Below are 19043 nucleotides of genomic sequence, written 5' to 3'. Positions count from 1 at the left end.
CTAGAACCAGGTTAGAAACTACTGACTACACTATATGAACACCATGCTAGAACCAAGTTAGAAACTACTGACTACACTATATGAACACCATGCTAGAACCAGGTTAGAAACTACTGACTACCACTATATGAACTCCAGGATAGAAACTACTGACTACACTATATGAACACCATGCTAGAACCAGGCTAGAAACGATTGACTACACTATATAAGCACCAGGCTAAAAACTATTGACTACACTATATGAACACTAAGCTAGAAACTATTGACTACACTATTTGAACACCAGACTAGAACCAGACTATAAACTACTGACTACACTATATAAGCACCAGGCTAGAAACTACTGACTACACTATATAAGCACCAGGCTAGAAACTACTGACTACACTATATAATCACCAGGCTATAAACTATTGACTAAACTATATGAACACCATGCTAGAACCAGACTATAAACTACTGACTACACTATATGAATACCAGGCTAGGAACTACTGACTACACTATTTATTCATTTTATTGCCATTTGTCCCTCCATTTCTATTATCTAGGTGTCTCGTAACAATATGGATATACTGGATTTAAGGAAGCTGATACATAATAAAATTGCCCTGATAATCACATTTTCAATCATCATATCAAATGAAGCTTTATTTACGCTGCACATTTCAGACACGGAATGCAACGCAATGTGGTTTACAGGAAAAAAATAAATATAAATATTCATATGTACTACACAACAAACATAAGAGGATAAAAAAACTAAAGTAGAACAATAAAAACTGTAAGACTAAAAAGCACCCTAAGGAAAAGCAAACCCCAAAAGGTGTGTTTTAAGATGTAATCATTGGTTGTACTAAAGAAGAGAGACTGGTGATTAGAATGGACAGGCCAAGGTTCAATAATGTAGAACTGGGGGAAGAAGAGGGGGACTATACAAGTGGAGAACAAGAAAACCCCCACAGAGAACAGCAACAATAGTGTCTTATTGCTCTTTGGGTATAGCATGTTGAAAGTCAGAGGATTCCATTCATTGAAGAGGAGAGAGAGAGGGAAGGGATTGACTTTGAGAGTTCCCCGAGCTAAAAGTTCCCTTTATGTTATGGAACTAGATCCTTTATGTTTCAGTACTAGAGCCTTTATATTTCAGTACTAGATCCTTTATATTTCAGTACTAGAGCCCTCAAAGTAGATATCTATCTTTTCACCAGCTGACTTGATGCATTGCATTGATGCTCGACCATAATGATTTGCAAACAACCAGACGGGCTCAAAACGAGGTCTGTAGAGCGGGTCCTGAAACCTCTTCTCAGACATTACACCCCATACATCTCCCTGGAGGTTCCTGTGAAAGCCTGACCACTGTGTAGCCATAGTCAGTGGAAAATATCAATTAATAAGGCTCATGCAGGCAGGGAATAAGCCTGGAAGTCACCCCTCAGATCACCTCAGATCAAAGCAATTGTTGACCCTTTCAGTGGAGGTCAAGTAGCTGTATTCATGGAAGTTGTGAATGGCCACTGTGTGTGTGTGTGTGTGTGTGTGTGTGTGTGTGTGGAAGGTAGAAGGACAAGACCTGTTCAACAGCACGGTTGAGTGGCTTCACTTCCTTATAGTACCTATTATTACTATCCTCTGTCTCTGTGTTCAGCCTGTGATTATACAGCTGTTTCCAAAGCCTACATTCACCACCTGTCTTGTACTCTGATCACTTACTCACTGCAAATCCCCCACAATCCTCAAGAAGGGACAAGCAACACCCTCACCCCTTTCAAAACCGGTCACTCTCCAAAAGGTCAATCAGATGCCATGCCACTTAATAGATGTCCAGTGTGTATTGCAGAGGGAGTCAGATCTCCTCTGGTCTGGTGGATGGAAGGCCATGTCTCCTCTGGTCTGGTGGATGGAAGGCCATGTCTCCTCTGGTCTGGTGGATGGAAGGCCATGTCTCCTCTGGTCTGGTGGATGGAAGGCCATGTCTCCTCTGGTCTGGTGGATGGAAGGCCATGTCTCCTCTGGTCTGGTGGATGGAAGGCCATGTCTCCTCTGGTCTGGTGGATGGAAGGCCATGTCTCCTCTGGTCTGGTGGATGGAAGGCCATGTCTCATCTGGTCTGGTGGATGGAGGGCCATGTCTCCTCTGGTCTGGTGGATGGAAGGCCATGTCTCCTCTGTTCTGGTGGATGGATGTCTCACACTGATGTTCTATGGTCTAGATGAGATGGGGACTATTTCTATCTGAGGAGGAGAGATGGTGCCTGATTAGCTTCCAGCCTATTAATTTCCATCTAAGAGAGGAGTGAGGACAAAAGGAGAGGAGGAATGGAGAGAGGAGGAAAGTGTCTATGTCAGCCAGTGGATGAAGCCGAACACATAGGACCTGACACTGTGGATCTGGCACAGAGACTGACACAATGGACATGACACTGGGGACTGACACAGGGGACATGGCACAGGGGACTGACACAGGGGCATGTTTCAAGAAATTCAAAACACAGTCACTTCTAGTGCCGGTTATATAAACATGAGCAATTTCAATTGACTAGATTATTCATTTAAAACAACTTCTTTTGTGTGTTTATTTGATCATGTATTTTGAGGTATTAAAGATTCATCCTCACATCACCAGCGACCCAAACAAAATGCTGACACTCTGCTTACATTGAATAAGTATTTTCTCCAGTGATTAGTGACCAAATCTGAGACAATGTCCACTTCCTGTGAACTGGTGGGAGACTAGACTTCGGTTTATTCCCACATCTCTAGGTCAAGAAAAAGACAGGCAAAATATAGAAATATAGCAGAGATCACCTCCCCAACTCTCATTATTTAATATTCTCTGAGAGGCTGTTTGGGGGTCAGAGATTTATGATGATATTCAATAAGACCCATGTCACATACAGCCTTGGAGCACTGGATTTTCAGTGTGAATTTGCTGTGTGTGTGTGTGTGTGTGTAGTGTGTGAGGAGATCATCATCTCTAGAGAGGGGAACACTGGATTGAGAAAAATAGACGGAATGGATTTATACCACACACGCTGAATCTCATTCATATTCTCTCTATCAGTCGTTCTCCCTCCCTCTCTCTCTCACACACACACACGCACGCACCCGCACGCACGCACACACACACACACCACACACACAAGCCTAATGATAATGTTCATGTACAGGATCATGAGAAACCATCATGTTCAGAAAATTTACTTCACCATTAAACAGTTTGTGATGTCAAGAGAGACAAGACAATCGAGGCTAATTTATCACTACTACTTAAAGTTTTAGCCATGTCTTTCTGTCTTCCATTCTGTCTGCCATGGTCCTACTTTGGAAAATAAGTCATCCCGAGGGCAAATGTCCCCCTAAAGACAATACATCACTCTGACATTCTGTGATTTGAGGGATGATAAAAATCGAACATTGATAAAGACAAAAAACTAAATATATGAATACTACTATTGCCCACGACTTTAACTGTCACTCCAGACGTCCAAAGACAGACAATTGCAATGACAATGACCCAAAATAGTAAACAGACTGTAAACTGACATTAAGCTCAGGCATTGATCAATGGTTGCATTTGCAACATGCATATTTCGGCTAGCTACACTATATGACCATAAGTATGTGGACACCTGTTCGTCAAACATCTCATTCCAAAACCATGGGCATTAACATGGAGTTGGTGCCCCCTTTGCTGCTATAACAGTCGTCAAGCTTCTGGGTAGGATTTCCACTAGATGCTGGAACATTGCAGCGGGGACTTGCTTCCATTCAGCCACAAGAGCTTTAGTGAGGTCAGGCACTGATGTTGGGCGATTAGGCCTGGCTCGCATTCGGTGTTCCAATTCATCCCAAAAGTGTTCGGTGGAGTTGAGCTCAGGGCTCTGAGCAAGCCAGTCATTTCTGTATGGACCTCACTTTGTGCACGGGGACATTGTCATGCTGAAACAGGAAATGGCCTTCTACAAACTGTTGCCACAAAGTTGGAAGCACATAATTGTCTAGAATGTCATTGTATGCTGTAGCATTAAGATTTCCATTCAATGGAGCTAAGGGGCCTAGCCTGAACCATGACAAACAGCCCCAGACCATTATACCTCATCCATCAAACTTTACAGTTGGCACTATGCATTGGGGCAGGTAGCGTTCTCCTGGCATCCGCCAAACCCAGATTTTTCAGAGAGCGTTTCCAATTGCTCCAGAGTTCAATGGCGGTTAGCTTTACACCCCTCCAGCAGATGCTTAGCATTGCACATGGTGATCTTAGGCTTGTGTGCAGCTGTTCGGCCATGGAAACCCATTTCATGAAGCTCCCGACGAACAAGTATTGTGCTGACGTTGCTTCCAGAGGCAGTTTGGAACTCAGTAGTAAGTGTTGCAAGCGAGGACAGACGATTTTTATGCGCTACCTGCTTCAGCACTCGGCGGTCCCGTTCTGTGAGCTTGTCTGGCCTACTACTTCATGGCTAAGTCATAGTTTCTCCTAGACATATCCACTTCACAATAACCGCACTTACCAGGGCAGCTCTAGCAGGGCAAAAATGTGATGAACTGACTATAATGGTGCCATGTTGAAAGTCACTGAGCTCTTCAGTAAGGACATTCTACTGCCAATGTTTGTCAATGGATATTGCATCGCAGCGGGTGTGGCTGAAATAGCCGAATCAACTCATTTGAAGGGGTGTCCACATACTTTTGTATATATAGTGTATAAGCCCCTTCTGAAGTATCTTAAAACTACATTAGTCCACTGTAACACGCTGACTATGGGTAATTCCACAGATTCAGATTGTTCACTTAAAATGTATGCCAAACAAAACCCGATTTCAAAGCTTAACAAACCATACATCAAATCAAATGTTATTGGTCACATACACATGGTTAGCAGATGTTCATTTGAGTGTAGCAAAATGCTTGTGCTTCTAGTTCTGACAGTGCAGCAATATCTAACAAGTAATCTAACAATTCCACAACAACTACCTAATACACACAAATCTAAAGGGGTGAATGAGAATTTCTACATATAAATATGGATCAGCGACAACTCTATTCACAAGGACTACTTTTGAAACAATTTACACTGAACATTTTATTAAAACACATTTACTGGAAGAACTGTACAGACGCAAAGTTTGTTAACAGAATTTATGGTTAAATGTTTTATGCGTCTGTTATGTTTCTGCTCCGAGATTCAAAGATGTCTGCAGAAAGAATGGGCGTCAGCTATGACATGACACATTGACTTTGACATTTTGGGGGGGGGGGGGGGGGGGGGGTTATTGAACTACAGTAAGTGAAGGGGATTTACAACCAGTAACGGTATTGCGGTAACAGAATATTATCATGGGTTCTTGATCTGTACTATACATAAATACATAATTATAGATATACTGCAAATGTAATTCTCTTCATGGGGATGTATCCTAAATAGGTACACAAAGGTAAAAATATGCAATTTCCTCCTTTGCATATTTGGTAATTATTCTACACACGGGCTATTATTTTAATAAGCTCTGCCCCCGAACAAGACCAAATTTGGTTGGTCAGGACCAGACCAAATCTGAACCGATCATAGATGTCTATGTTTCACAAGTTTGGACATCAAAGTACAGCACAGTAGAGCTCAGTATATTACAGTAGAGTATAGTACAGTACAGTACAGCACAATAGAGTACAGTACAGTGCAGCACATTAGAGTACAGTAGAGTTCAGTAAGGTACAGTACAGCACATAACAGTAGAGTACAGTACATTATAATTTAGTACAGTACAGTTCAGTAGAGTACAGTACAGTAGAGTACAACAGAGTACAGTACAGCACAGCACATAACAGTAGAGTACAGTATGCTATAATTTTGTATAGTAAAGTAGAGTTCAGTACAGTACAGTAGAATGCAGTAGAGCACAGTACAGTAAAACATAGTAGAGTATAGTTCAGTACAGTAGAGTATAGTAGAGCACAGATCACTACAATACATTATAGTGTACTCAACTCTAGTGTGCTCTACTGTTTACTGTACTGAACACTACTGTACTGAATTATATTGAACTGTACTGTCCAAACTTGTGAACCCAACTGTGGTGTGTGGCTACTATAATTTCCCATTGTAGCCAATTAGATTTTTCAGAAATTCCGTTACCGATTTGGTCATTTCAAAGCACAAGGCAATGTTTCTTAAACTTACAGAAGGCTTCAAAACTACATCTAAGTGTTGATATCAGTTGGCAGGTGCACATTAATGTGCTTTAATGTATTTCTAATACCTTGTAAGACATTTTCTGCTAGATGTTGTCTAAGACCCCTTTTCCATCTGCTTGACCAGAAATCAAAGCCTTTGCTCATGCCTAATTTGTAGGATGGAAAATGGTGAAAAAAAGTATATGCCTTAATTTCTCAAACATATAGACTCTTAGCTTTCATTTGACGCTCAATTTGACATGCTCCTATGACCTTCACATGTTGTTGCTCATGGGTCCTTTTACGTGGAAATTATCCTAGTACCAACGGGTTAAACAGAAAGAACTCCTCCAGAGACAACAGGTAACCATCTATACCATGGAGACAAGACACACTGCAATCAGAGACCTTTCACACTCCCAGGGATCGATCAGCAGCTAGTCAGGACGGCCTGACGACCATAATGCTGTGCAGTGTCCAGGCCATTATCTGACACAGTGACAGTCAGGCTGAGGTATTAGTGCCCGTCGTTCCACACATAACCAGGCCTGCTGTGATCAATACACAACTAAAAGAACAGGTAATATGATATTGATGGGCTCCCGATGATAAGGGGATAAGGAGAAGGGTTGGTGTGTGTGTGTGTGTTTAACTTAATGTGTCTTTTAACAATGTAAATGTATCTTCACACAGGATGCCATTCCAATGCATTTCTAACTGCCACTTGCTCAGTTCCATCTTGCCTGAGTTGATCAAGCTGACGTATTGGTGTGTTCAGACTAATGGAAATCAATGAGACAGAGAGCGTGCTGTTAATAAGAGCATTGCATTTCCACTTACTCAAGCTAAACCAGACTGAAGAGTAGCCACACCCCCATCTGATTAATGGGATAGCTCATCAGGATTGCTGAATACAGTCATTACAATGCATATGATGGAAGTCAACAATAACAGTACATGACTCACAATAGATTCTCTACTGTGGACCTTTACTACAATAGATTTTAATGTAATTACAAGCCTGGTGATGAGTTATTACATTTCATAACATGACATCTAATAACATGACAATAACATGAGCAACATATGTTTGCCTTATTTGGAAAGGAAACTATAAGTTGTCTAAAGCAGAAAGAGACTTGCCATTCAGCCAGGGTGGCATTAAGCCCAATTTGGAGACCAAATATAATGTGACACTCAGCAAGACATAGACTACATTTAGGAACTTATTATAAAGTGACACAGACAATCTATGAGGGAGAGTGGAGCCAGGGCCCCTCCCTCCCATGCTGTAAGTCTAACCTGTCACCTCACAGAATGGATGCTGATTTAACGACAGAGATGTAAGTCCCTGTAGGGGCAGGGGTGAGGGCTTCTTTGCCCACCCACTAAGAGCCTCATTTTCACTGGCAGTTTGTGTGGTTTGTGTGTGGGTAGTGGCTGAATGAAAGACAGAGATGTCACTCCCTCTAGGGGCAGGGGTAAGGCTTCTCTGCCCACCCACTAAGACGGTTTCACTGGCACTGCTTAGCTCTTACACTATATTCTGATGAGCCTGCCAAGGGTCTGTGTCTGTGATGTCTGTAGGCTTGCTGTGTGTTCTCCTCCGTAACCACTGTATCAATCCCAAGGGCCTGATCGGTAATTACTGGGAAGCCTCACCAGTCAAATTCCTGCCCTCTGTCATCTCTCCAATCCCTGGAATGGCTTTTGGCCACACTTCTGCTCTACATGACTGGGATAAGTCCATAATCTGTTCCATGCTTTTTTATTAAAACCCAAGCCACATTGGTATTAATGCTTCATGAAGGGTTGCCTATAACAGAATGTGATCCCTACCATATGGGGCATAACGACCAGTCCCAGCATACCATCCAGCAGGAGAGGAACTGGAAAAGACAGTTGCGACCAACCCTTTCCTTCTAATTCCAGAGTTTGATTTGAAAGAAGCCAGTATGTCATTGAAAAGGGAAAATTAGTAAGACATGTAGTTCTTGGAGGATGGACATGTCGATGCTACTACAGGTTTTCATATTTTAACATCATTTTCACAACCTCACCAATAAGAGACTCACAGATGCCCTCTCAATATTATTTCAATTTTAACACAGAGACTTATACGGTCCACCTTTAATGAGCCACCTGGATGGATAACCTGAGGAGATGTCCTCAGGGCAGGAGATGAATGATGTTTGGGCTGGTGTGATACATCAACATGAGCTACAGTGAAACTTAATGACTCCCCTAACCAACTCCCTGAGGAGCTACTGCGGGTGACAGGCAGAGGAGATCTACACTAAATACTGAGAAAAACCCTCCATGGCGTTGCTCCAGTGGATGACGGATTATGCTAGAAATACTGAATATCGATAGGTTAAGGGATCGTCAGAGCATTATGTATTTAACCCTTCGTCAGCATCAACACGGTGTTTCGGTCCAGGTACCACCTCACGTGCGTCTAAGCTTGCCTCAGCTTAGTGGCTTTATAGCTAAGCACTATTTTTCTTATGCAACTTAATGCACTGAAAACACAAATATAATTGGTGATTAATGTTAAAAAATAATATTTTCAAACATGTTACATACTTAAGCTACCATATGAAATCTGCTCATAAACAGTGTCATAATTCCACATCCTGTTATTGAATGACATTACTGTAAGTACACTAACTCACCTTGTCCCATTTCATTCCATCCTTCTTGTGTTCCAGAACTAAATGGACTCATTGTTCAGCAGAACACAAGCAGCAAAGAGAAATGAAAGCTTCTGTTTCATATGTTCTCCCAAATATAATTGAACAAATGTGTGTTCCCTCTTATTTGGAACTTCAAAGGGTTGTTTTACTGAGAAAATGAAAAAACTGTGGGGTCAAACTCGGAGAGAGATGTTTCTGTCTGTCAAGGCCGATCTGTGGAGAACAAACCTACACATTCTTTGTTCGGATTCTGAATGCATCTCAGATAGAAACCTTTGATGTTCCTGAAATACTGCACTGGTCTTTCCAAAGTAAAGATGACAAATGGAAAGAAAGCTCTCTGGGCAATGTCATACTAACAGACAGACAGTCACTGCATTTCAAGCTGGAGTTTTATTTTGAGTGGATAAAAAGTGAGAATTTAGTAAAGTTGATGCCGTTTATACAGTATAAAACAATGCATCATGCAAGCAAGCACACACGCTCACATGGTCACAAGCACACACGGGCATGCTCGCTAACACACACGCTCACATGGTCACAAGCACACATGGGCATGCTCGCTAACACACACGCTCACATGGTCACAAGCACACACAGGCACACACAGGCATGCTCACACAGGCATGCTCGCTAACACACACGCTCACATGGTCACAAGCACACACAGGCATGCTCGCTAACACACACGCTCACATGGTCACAAGCACACACGCTCGTCTGCTCGCGCGCACATACACACACACACACACACACTGAAACCTATAATTACACCAGCTAAAGTCTCAGCATTGATGTGCTGACTGCTGACATCATGCAGTGAAATGTAACTGCTCTCTCCCTCTGCGCTGGTTTCATCAGCACCTTATTAAGACTATTTCAGACCTCAGTCAGAGTAATACCAGGTCAATTGGACCTGATGGACAACAGACAGAGAGCATAGTTCTACTAAAGCTCCCAGCTGGACTAGGCCTAAAGAACAGCAGTTGGACAGGTGGTAGGAATACTCGAGAGAAGTGCACACATAGTTGCCTACCTCTACAGTACTTTAAACTTGTTCCACTTTGGAAACACACACCCATACATGCACCACCATGCTCCTTGGCCAATGCTTGTAAAATGCTATATTTTCTGGTTGTTATGTTTTGACACCATTCGTTCATTAGGCTCTGCATTCGGCAAATGTACATTTTGACACCATTCGTTCATTAGGCTCTGCATTCGGCAAATGTACGTTTTGTCACCATTCGTTCATTAGGCTCTGCATTCGGCAAATGTACGTTTTGTCACCATTCGTTCATTAGGCTCTGCATTCGGCAAATGTACATTTTGACACCATTCGTTCATTAGGCTCTGCATTCGGCAAATGTACGTTTTGTCACCATTCGTTCATTAGGCTCTGCATTCGGCAAATGTACGTTTTGTCACCATTCGTTCATTAGGCTCTGCATTCGGCAAATGTATGTTTTGTCACCATTCGTTCATTAGGCTCTGCATTCGGCAAATGTACATTTTGTCACCATTCGTTCATTAGGCTCTGCATTCGGCAAATGTACGTTTTGTCACCATTCGTTCATTAGGCTCTGCATTCGGCAAATGTACGTTTTGTCACCATTCGTTCATTAGGCTCTGCATTCGGCAAATGTACATTTTGTCACCATTCGTTCATTAGGCTCTGCATTCGGCAAATGTACGTTTTGTCACCATTCGTTCATTAGGCTCTGCATTCGGCAAATGTACGTTTTGTCACCATTCGTTCATTAGGCTCTGCATTCGGCAAATGTACGTTTTGTCACCATTCGTTCATTAGGCTCTGCATTCGGCAAATGTACATTTTGTCACCATTCGTTCATTAGGCTCTGCATTCGGCAAATGTACATTTTGTCACCATTCGTTCATTAGGCTCTGCATTCGGCAAATGTACGTTTTTCTCATATAAAAAAAACTATCATGATTGCTTCGATTTGATCTCTTCAGCATCACTGTATTACCATTTTGAACAACTGATTTGACTCTTGACAATAGCTCCATTGTTGGTATGTGGATTCTAGCTCTTTGTTCCACCTGTAACCTAACACTTGAGAATGTTAAGAAGTCCTGCTCTCCCTCCAGTTTCCAAATGGCACATAACTGTAAAACAACTTTGCTTCTCTCTCCTCTGTTTGGGAATATGGAGTGACAGATAACGGTATTACTCATATAACCAAGATAAAAACTGCCTTAAACAATTGTTCAAAAATCAAGTGATATAATTCAGTTTCAGATTATACTTTCCGTAAAATCCTTTCACTGGAGGGTCGGGTGAGAACAACTCTGATAATAGTGTTACCATAGAGAGTGTTACAGTCCCAGTGACAATATGGACCTGGCTTTGGGCGAGTCAGAGCCAGGTGTAACATGGCTGCCCTCTAGACAACTGAAATACATAAACTGGTTTGATTAATAGTTCAGGAGGGTTAAGTGTCAGGGGTCAGCAGACCCCTCCGGCCCTCCCTGGTGTGGACTCATGGAAGCCGACCCTCAGACGAAGGGCCGGCCAATCACAGAGCAGTTCATCAGTGACTCTGTTTGGAAACTTGTGCCTTACCTGCTCCACTCAGAATGAGTAATGAAAGCAAATGTCACAAGTGGCATTCCAAAACATCCAATAGGTGAAAAATGTGATTTCTAAATTAACACAAATGATCAATTGTAGGGGCCGAGTAAACATTGATTTTCCATTATGTTGAATATAAAATCCAAGTAAATTAGCATACTGTATTCATTATGAATAAACCATGCAATAAAAAAGGAGATTTCACATGATACATTTTTGGTGCGATCAATGGAATCACAAACCCTGTTAGGAAATGCCTGATGAAATTTGAATTTGTAATGTGATAATTGAATAGGCCTACCTAAATGACAAATCCGTACTTTACTCTCGAATGTCAGCCTACACACCTTTGTATGGAATTTTAATGTTGATCATTACTTTAAAGTTGTCAAAGAATAACTATATTTACCATTTATAACATTCAGTGTAAGGCTAAACTAAAAACAGAAAACATAGTCCAACCTATGAAAACCAACACACACATCTGATCCAAAAACACAACACACAGCGAAAAGGATTAGAGTAAAGAACTTGACTGACGATAACCTGAATGCGGTTTCCAGTTCCACCTTTTGATAACCATTCAGCTGTGTAACACACTGTATCGTGTTCCAGCTCCGGCTTAGTGTATCAAAGCAGCTCCCAGCATCTGGTGAAGGGTGGAGCTGTCATAGCTGTCTCATCAAATACACACACCAACGACTGACAGGTAGGTTGGATCATTTTAGGCCTCAGAATAGGGACAATACCGTAGCCTGAGGCACTGCGGCTATCCCCTCTTTGTAATGGAAACATCTAGAACGTCAACGCTACGGAACAGAACAGACAGGCCATGCCAAATAATGCTTTGATATTCTACTTGTAGAATGCACCTGTGCATCATTGGCAGTTCGTCATTGTTCCTGCCGGTTTTACGTGTTTGCACAGCTGCCTGACTTGACTGTTCTTTGGAAGGTGTATTGAACGTTGTTGTATCTGAAAGGTAAAGGTTAAGTCTAGCCAAAATATTAGGGTGGATAGATTTACAGTATAAAAGTTAGAGTAAAATCTCAAACTGAGTAACTCAAAGGTGGAGAGGCATAGCCTTTACATATTTTGTTTGCCCATAGTCCATACGGATTTGCTTGCTTGTAAATCACACCTCTTTGTCTTTACATGCAAAAGACAGGTCAGTGATTAAGATACAGTATATTTACCTTGTAATAAATATGCTTTGGATAGGTCTTCATTGGCCTCCTCTATGATAGTGTAATGTAATGTTGGGCTATTACTGACCTACTGTACTAGTGTATTTACTTTATTTTTATTGTCACATACACACCGGATAGGTGTTTTACGGTGTCAGCCATTGTAATAAGGGGCCTGGAGCAAATCAAGGTTAAGAGCCTTGCTCAAGGGTACATCAACATATTTTTTACTGTCGGCTCGGTATTCGAACCAGTGCACTTTCGGTTACTGGCCCAACGCTCTTACGGTTAGGCTGCCTGTCTTAACGAACAAGGGGAAATCCAAAACGAGGCTCTCTCAATGCAGATGAGACAAGAATATTAGCCTCTTAGACCATAAAGTATTATTCACCCCCCACCACCAAAACGGACACTTTAACCGTAAACAGCGCTGCAAAAACAACAAGGCTACTGTACCATTTCGAACTGCTTCTAGTCTATCGCCGCGTGCGGTGGACGGGGGAACACCCGCGAAATTCACTGAACTAACTCCTGAGGCAAACGGAACCAGGTAATGTCAATGGCTTTTCTAACAAACACTAACAGTAGGCCCCATTTGCTTTGTATCTATTACCGGCATTTTATCTGACATCGTTTGTTATTCTGACCTTAGAGAAAATTGGTTTGCCTTACCTGGCTTTTAGCTTGCAAGGTGGTTCGTGGCAGATAGCCTGGCAGGAAGCAGAGGGTCGCCAGAGTAGTTAGCTAATTTAGCTAGCCCAAAAATGTAACGTTGCCAATGTTTATTGTTCCACTAAAAGAGTACCTCCTGCGTCTGGTGATATTTTAATTAGAAATTGTGCACCAATATTGAATTTTAAAAGCCTGTTATATGAATTGAAGTGCCATTTAAAATAGACCACATGTACAATTCAATCAATTAGATTTTTAATATGAATAAGGGCTTGATAAAATGCCCAAATTCAGGATTTTGACATGCCCTCTGTCAACACTGTGTCTTCTAGAAAGATTTTAACCCATTTAATCCCAACATTTCTCCCAAATTACACCACCACTGTAAAGCCCTAGTTATTTTGTTGCTTTAACAGTCATTTCTGAAGATCATTATTTATTTAATGTGATTAGTGATTAATTTACGTCAGTCCCTCATTTTAAGGTCAACTCTGTTTCATGAACTGAACACTCATGAAACTAGTACTTTTAAATTATTTTTTTAAAGAAACATTGAACATCTAATAGTTAAATCATAGATTAGAAGCAGGTATGCATGCTGGTTCTATTCTATGTCAAATGTTGGGTGTTTTGTGGTGGAAAACTGAGCGGGTTGAGCATAACAACCTATGTTACCCATAGACAGGCTAGAAATGTTTTAACAATTAGAATTTTTTAAAGCTTGCATTCAATTGACAATCCTGTTATGATCAACCCTGTTATGGTCAACCGTGTTACTTTATTTGGCACTTACTGTAGTTTTACTATTTTTGTATTTATCCTCTTGAGATGGGAAAACATGTTTTTTATGAAGTTTAACATTTTCTCTTTATAACAATGTTAAAATTAGGTAAAATCTAAAGTTTGTTTTGCCCAAGTTACACTTCTCAAAAGGCAGTGAATGGGTGGAATGACCCATTTACTAACTCACACAGGTAGAATATCTGACACGTGTGTTTTCTATTCATTTTATTTCAGCAACTTAGACCTTAGAACTGGATAAACACTTGGAAAATGGCATACAGCAGGCAAGCTAAGGACTTTGTTGCCATTTCTGATTTACATCCAAATACAACACATCCGGTGAGTCATGTGATATGATACAATTGTTACAGTAACCTAACTTGTGGGTGGATACACCGTCTTGAAAAAAATGATTCAACCAATTTGATATCTTGAAGTGAAATAAACTGTCAAGACTACAACAATCATTTTGAATTGTGACTGTTGTATTGATTAGGCTAAATTGGTTTGAAGCATACAAAATGTTGAAATTTCTATTCTGTTTTTCAGAGAGTGGCTGGAGTCATCATTGGAAAAACTGATGTCAAAAGCTTTCCAGACAGGAAAAGTTGAGGATTCAATTTCATTATATTTCCCCCATCATTTAATATTGGTGCATACTGGCATCAAATAGTCTAAATACAACTTCCAAGTATTCATGTAGTATCACTGGTATCAAATTCAGTGATAGCCTACTGTCCACTGAGGCCTCCTGCCTTTGTCCTCCCAAAACATAGACTTATCCCCAAGGCATGCCTACGCTGTAGCCTACTGTGCTCAAGTTTATGGCTTGCTCACTAGAACACTCTACTGGCACTTTTCTGAACTGATCTCTGGCATTTCAGGTATTGGTTTTGACAGATTCACTTTCGGCTTCACAATCAAAGACTCGCCAGACTATTTCATTAATGTATCCTTGTGGGGCAACGATGGATACATCAATGGACTCTCTAACAGCTTCCGCATAGGAGACTGTGGTAAGATTATGCATTCAATTCTATGAAGATGTAAAATAATGCATCATGTAGAAACAATGTGTTCGTCTTTTTGATAATTACACTAATTTATCTGTATTTTACCCCCTTCAGTTATTATAGAAAATCCTTTAGTTGCTACCAAAGATCCTGAGAAAGAGGATAGATTCTGCCCCTCAACTCCCAGGTGCAGTGTACTGAGTGGTTAGTTCTCTTTTTAAACATGACTATACTCTAGTAATACAAGTAACAAAACCAATTTCTCTGTTTCAGCTTCTACAGGTTGCTGGTGAGTGAAGCTCACTCCCAGCTATCAATAAGCTCTGACATAGAGATGATGAACAGGCTGCTGCCTCTGCTCCACCTGCCTGTGAAGGACTCCCGGGACTTCTACTCTTTGGGAGACATCGTGGCCAACGGACAGAGCTTGGACAGGACCGTCATTAACATACTCGCCGCCGTTCGGTCGGTAAGATCTGAGAGTGCATAGAGTAAAGTAGGTCTTGAGGAGGGTAGTATCCGGTACACTAGTGTGACTTTAGACTATCATTATATAGTTGTATCTATTAATATAGGAGCCACAAACTAGGCCCTATTTTCACATGTCCAGAGGCATAAGTACCATATGTATTGGAAAAGCTAAAAGCGTTTCCAAACCACTATTTCTGCCCTCCAGATCGCAGAGCCAAAGTTTTTCACCACGGCGGACGGACGCAAAGGGCAGAGGCTAGAAGTGAAGCTCTTTGATGATTCTGTCACATCTTTTCCCTTAGTATGGTAGGAATTGTTCCACTGTACCCCACATGTCTTCAATATCCCCATCCTCTCCCCTGAGTTAACATAACCTTTGTATCACACAGCTGGGACAGAGAGGCCATTCAGCTAGTTCAGACTCTGATACCAAGAGAAACAGGTTGGTATACAGTGGGCTCTAATTCTTTGTGAAATGGAAATGTGAGATTTTGTGTTTGTTTTAAAATGTCATTGACTGAATAAGACTTTTTTGTGTACTTTAAGTGCTCTTTATCTCGGATGCCAGGATTGGTTTTGACAGCTTCCGGAACTGCATGACAGCAACAGTCAATTCTAAAACCATAATCACTGTCAACCCGGGTAAGGATATCACTTTATTTGGATTGATCACATCTGTTTACAACACATTCTCCATTGAGACACAGTAGACCATTGTTTTCAAATATAATATTTTAATTTTCCAGTACCTTATGCTGTAATTAATGTGATTCTGTTTTGAGATACATAAGATACAAAGGAAGCCAGCCTTCTGTTCAGCTATGCCAAAGAGGTCTCTGAGTCTGGTGTGTTGCATGAGGATGACAGGCCTGGAGATGTGCCTGGTAGGTAACAACCATGACTGTAGTATTATCATACAATTGAGACTTTGCATATTTTTTAAATTTAACTAGGCAAGTCAGTTAAGAACACATTTTTATTTACAATGACGGCCTACCCCAGCCAAACCTGGACCAATTGTGCACTGCCCTATGGGACTCCCAATCATGGACCACTGCGCCACTCAGGAACCCTAATGAGTAGGCCAGAGAAGAAGAGGCAAAGCAAGAAGGTTAACTCCACCCAAAATCTGTTAATGAAAATAAGACTGTGAAGTGAGGAATTTTCAATGAAAGAATGTCAAATTTGGTCAACAAAAAATGGAATTGCTAATTTGCTACGTAAGGTTTATTTGATCTAATAGAAGTTTGGTAATGGTTAGGTTGGTACGAATGCACACTGATATAGGTGGACGCACGTGGAATTTCGGCAACTTCTGAAAGAAACAACTTTATATCGGAGTGTTGCCTGTTTTTCACACACGTGTCTGCCCTCTCATTGGCTAGAATGGCCCCACCTGATCTCACTTCCTACCACCTGCCTTCCATCTTTGAGGACATGTGTTTCCATTGTTAGAGCTGTAGGGTTGCAAAATTCCAGGAACGTCCAATAAATTCCCTGGTTTTCCCAAAATCCCGGTTGGATCAATCGTAGATATCAGGAGGGAATAAGCAGAAGGGCCGGTATCCTCCATCCAGGATTTCTGGAAAACCATGGAATTTATTGAAAGTTCCCCGAATTTTGCATATAGAGCAGTCACTCGACTATCATGTCAATGTAATTTTTCTTCTTCTTATTATACCTTTATTTCAACAAGGGACACAGACTGAGACCAAGGTCTCTTTCACAGCTGGGCCCTGCGTATACATGTTTACACATACAGTTGAGGTACAATGATTAAGAAACTACACAAGACAAACAAATCGATCACAGATAACACAAAAAAATACAGCAACAGATTACATTTACACACAGATTATTACCCTAACAGCACAAGAACTTGCATTACCCGAAACAGTTACAAGCAATACAAAAATAAAAATCCTCCAATAAATATTTAAAATGGGCAAGGGGGACAAGAGTCTCAATAATAGGTCATCTTTGGTTAGGTCTACATGTTTGATTCTCTGTTATTGACGCCACTGTTCTCCTCTCTCCAGTGGATTCTATCAGTGATGTGTATACAGTGAGCCAGCTCAAACTCAAAGCCCAGGAGAACCCGGAGGTGTTCTGTGGAATCACCTACAGCTTCATCTCCAAACTAGATCTAGACACCTCTGTCTCCAAAGTCATCAGAAGCAGGTGGTAAGTTTAAATAGTGGATACACTTTGACACATGATTATTGAATTCACCATTTCTCAGCAAATCCCACATTTTCTGACTACACATTTCATCTCATTGAAACATAACTACATTAGCACCCTTTCTTTTTCCTGATTTACATATTGGTGCTGGTCTCCTCCCTGCTCAGTTCCAAGTGCAGGTACCAGGTGAATGAGGAGATTCAGAGCTGCTCCAACACAGCCTGCCCTGGGGGAGACCAGCCTCTGACTGTGACCACAGGGTTTGATCTTCTGGTGGATGTGACAGACCACACAGGAACCCTGCAGTCCTGCTCCCTGAACGGCACTGTCGCAGAGAAGACTCTGGGATGCAATGTGAGGGGAAATACAATATATAATAAGTGGGCTTATGCTGGATTTGTGCAGTTGCCCTAATGTGCAACCATGGTTGACAGCTCTGCCCTCTTTTGTTGCAGCCCGAGGAGTTTGTGAGTTTAACAGAGGATGAGCGAACGGCGATGAAATGGAAGATTCTCTTAGAAAGATGCAAAGTATATATCAAGGTGTGTAAAATCCTTATGTCATTGGTACTGATTAGCTTTGAAAAAGTTTTGAATGAACCTGTCAGTGGCAGCCTTGTCAAGTATTTTTCTCAGAATTTTGAGGTGAGGAACATAAAAAAACATCATTCTACTGTATCTTTCAGATCGCTCCCTCTCCCAAAAGCAGAAGTGGAATGAGAGGCAATGTCCTGCAGTGTTCCCTCGCTGATCCAGGAGAAGTGAAGCAGAACATGTCTGCCCTGCAGTAATCACGTTCACCAGTTGTGTGGTTGGGTCCAAGTGTGGCGAGTCCTTCAGTAGCTTTCTCATATTAGGTGAATAATGGTTGAGATGCACCTTTGACATGGCTTGTGGGTTCTGTAGCTAGGCCTAGATAGAATGTACACATTTTTCATATTTATTTCCCTTTATTTATTTGTTATTGTATATGTGCTGTAATGTACTTTATTTATGTGTATAGTGATAAATATATATATGTATATATATTTATAGAATAAAAATATTTTTGAAACCATTGCATTATTCTCTAATGAGCTTGGAGGCCTATCCAGTTTACTGTGCAGATACAGTTGAAGTCGGATGTTTACATACACTTAGGTTGGAGTCATTAAAACTTGTTTTTCAACCACTCCACTAATTTCTTGTTAACAAACTATAGTTTTGGCAAGTTGGTTAGGACATCTACTTTGTGCATGACACAAGTAATTTTTCCAACAA

General features: G+C 41.2%; 1 protein-coding gene and 1 long non-coding RNA gene across 2 annotated transcripts; one reads left to right on the top strand and one right to left on the bottom strand.

Annotated features, from left to right (window-relative positions):
- Nucleotides 1-626: 626 nt before the first annotated feature.
- Nucleotides 627-13457, bottom strand: LOC149972595 (uncharacterized). Its single transcript, XR_016491127.1, has 2 exons — nt 13334-13457; nt 627-2240 (listed from the first exon to the last, which is right to left on the bottom strand). It is a non-coding gene; the product is annotated as an uncharacterized LOC149972595 (long non-coding RNA).
- meiob (meiosis specific with OB-fold) lies at nt 12356-18837 on the top strand. Its single transcript, XM_021581247.3, has 14 exons — nt 12356-13211; nt 14351-14455; nt 14666-14723; nt 15001-15132; nt 15244-15316; nt 15403-15598; nt 15806-15906; nt 15990-16042; nt 16147-16242; nt 16392-16484; nt 17640-17784; nt 17952-18138; nt 18240-18326; nt 18470-18837. The coding sequence occupies exons 2-14, from the start codon at nt 14387-14389 to the stop codon at nt 18572-18574; spliced, it is 1395 nt and encodes a 464-aa protein (XP_021436922.1). The 5' UTR covers nt 12356-13211; nt 14351-14386; the 3' UTR covers nt 18575-18837.
- Nucleotides 18838-19043: the final 206 nt, after the last annotated feature.

This window comes from Oncorhynchus mykiss, chromosome 23 (genome assembly GCF_057628025.1).
Source record: "Oncorhynchus mykiss isolate SJ-2025 chromosome 23, ASM5762802v1, whole genome shotgun sequence".
NCBI classification, from domain to species: domain Eukaryota; kingdom Metazoa; phylum Chordata; class Actinopteri; order Salmoniformes; family Salmonidae; genus Oncorhynchus; species Oncorhynchus mykiss.
Note: the sequence above shows the minus strand (reverse complement) of the source record. Positions and strands in the feature narration are given on the sequence as shown.

What these genes read in the sequence shown, in the direction of transcription:
- meiob (XM_021581247.3), top strand. Translation starts at nt 14,387, where the DNA reads ATGGCATACAGCAGGCAAGCTAAGGACTTTGTTGCCATTTCTGATTTA. An exon ending in AGAAGACTCTGGGATGCAAT is followed by an intron (nt 18,139 to 18,239) that starts GTGAGGGGAAAT and finishes CTTTTGTTGCAG; the next exon opens with CCCGAGGAGTTTGTGAGTTT. An exon ending in GATGCAAAGTATATATCAAG is followed by an intron (nt 18,327 to 18,469) that starts GTGTGTAAAATC and finishes TGTATCTTTCAG; the next exon opens with ATCGCTCCCTCTCCCAAAAG.